Source organism: Batrachochytrium dendrobatidis (assembly GCF_000203795.2).
Source record: "Batrachochytrium dendrobatidis JAM81 unplaced genomic scaffold BATDEscaffold_77, whole genome shotgun sequence".
Classification (NCBI taxonomy): Eukaryota; Fungi; Chytridiomycota; class Chytridiomycetes; order Rhizophydiales; genus Batrachochytrium; species Batrachochytrium dendrobatidis.
Window position 1 is genome coordinate 8,383 of NW_006281148.1, and position 742 is coordinate 9,124.

Below are 742 nucleotides of genomic sequence, written 5' to 3' on the forward strand. Positions count from 1 at the left end.
CAACGAGGGAAACTGGCACATTGAAGGTCCAATTAACGAATCGATTAGTTGCAACTGGACTGTATTACTACGATGTGGAAAATATCACCACACCCAAACTCGATTTCCGCGTGGCTGTTGATCGTTTTTATCAAGGAGCATCTGATATGTATTGGAAAGATGTGTATGACATTGTTGAGCGAAAATCACCACAGAATCAGTATATAGGATCGCTTGAAGCATCAAATGGTCGATGTGTAGTTTATCCCAATCGATACCAACACAAAGAACAATCATTTGAACTTGCAGATCCAACTCAACCAGGACACTGCAAGATTCTGACATTTTTTGTAGTGAATCCATCTCGTCGGATTGTTTCGACTGTGCATGTGGCTCCACAACAACCACAATGGTACAACTCGAGTTTTGACAAGACACCCATACCGCCTGAACTGTGGAATGATATCACGCAGTATATTCAAGGTGTTCAATCACCAACTGAAGCCAAACGCTATCGAGATGAATTGACAAGTGACCGAACTCGAATCACAGCAGCATACAACAAGGACAGATATGAACAGAAGTATAATCTTGGTCTTTGGTGATGGATTGTGAGGTTGTGATTTTACAGCAATCAATTGGAATGCCAGTCATATCTATGCAATTAAATGGATCGAATAAATTGAATCAATCATGTCAATCATGTCAATCATGACAGTGACTGTTGATTATATTGACTGATTGTGTACAATTGATTGATACA

The 742-nt window shown here is 39.8% G+C and overlaps 1 protein-coding gene across 1 annotated transcript; it reads left to right on the forward strand.

Moving 5' to 3' along the window:
* Positions 1-146: 146 nt before the first annotated feature.
* Positions 147-584, forward strand: BATDEDRAFT_30980 (uncharacterized protein; the record flags this gene model as incomplete). Its single annotated transcript, XM_006683281.1, has 1 exon — positions 147-584. One exon carries the CDS (start codon positions 147-149, stop codon positions 582-584), a length of 438 nt encoding a protein of 145 aa, XP_006683344.1.
* Between the last annotated feature and the right edge of the window lie 158 nt (positions 585-742).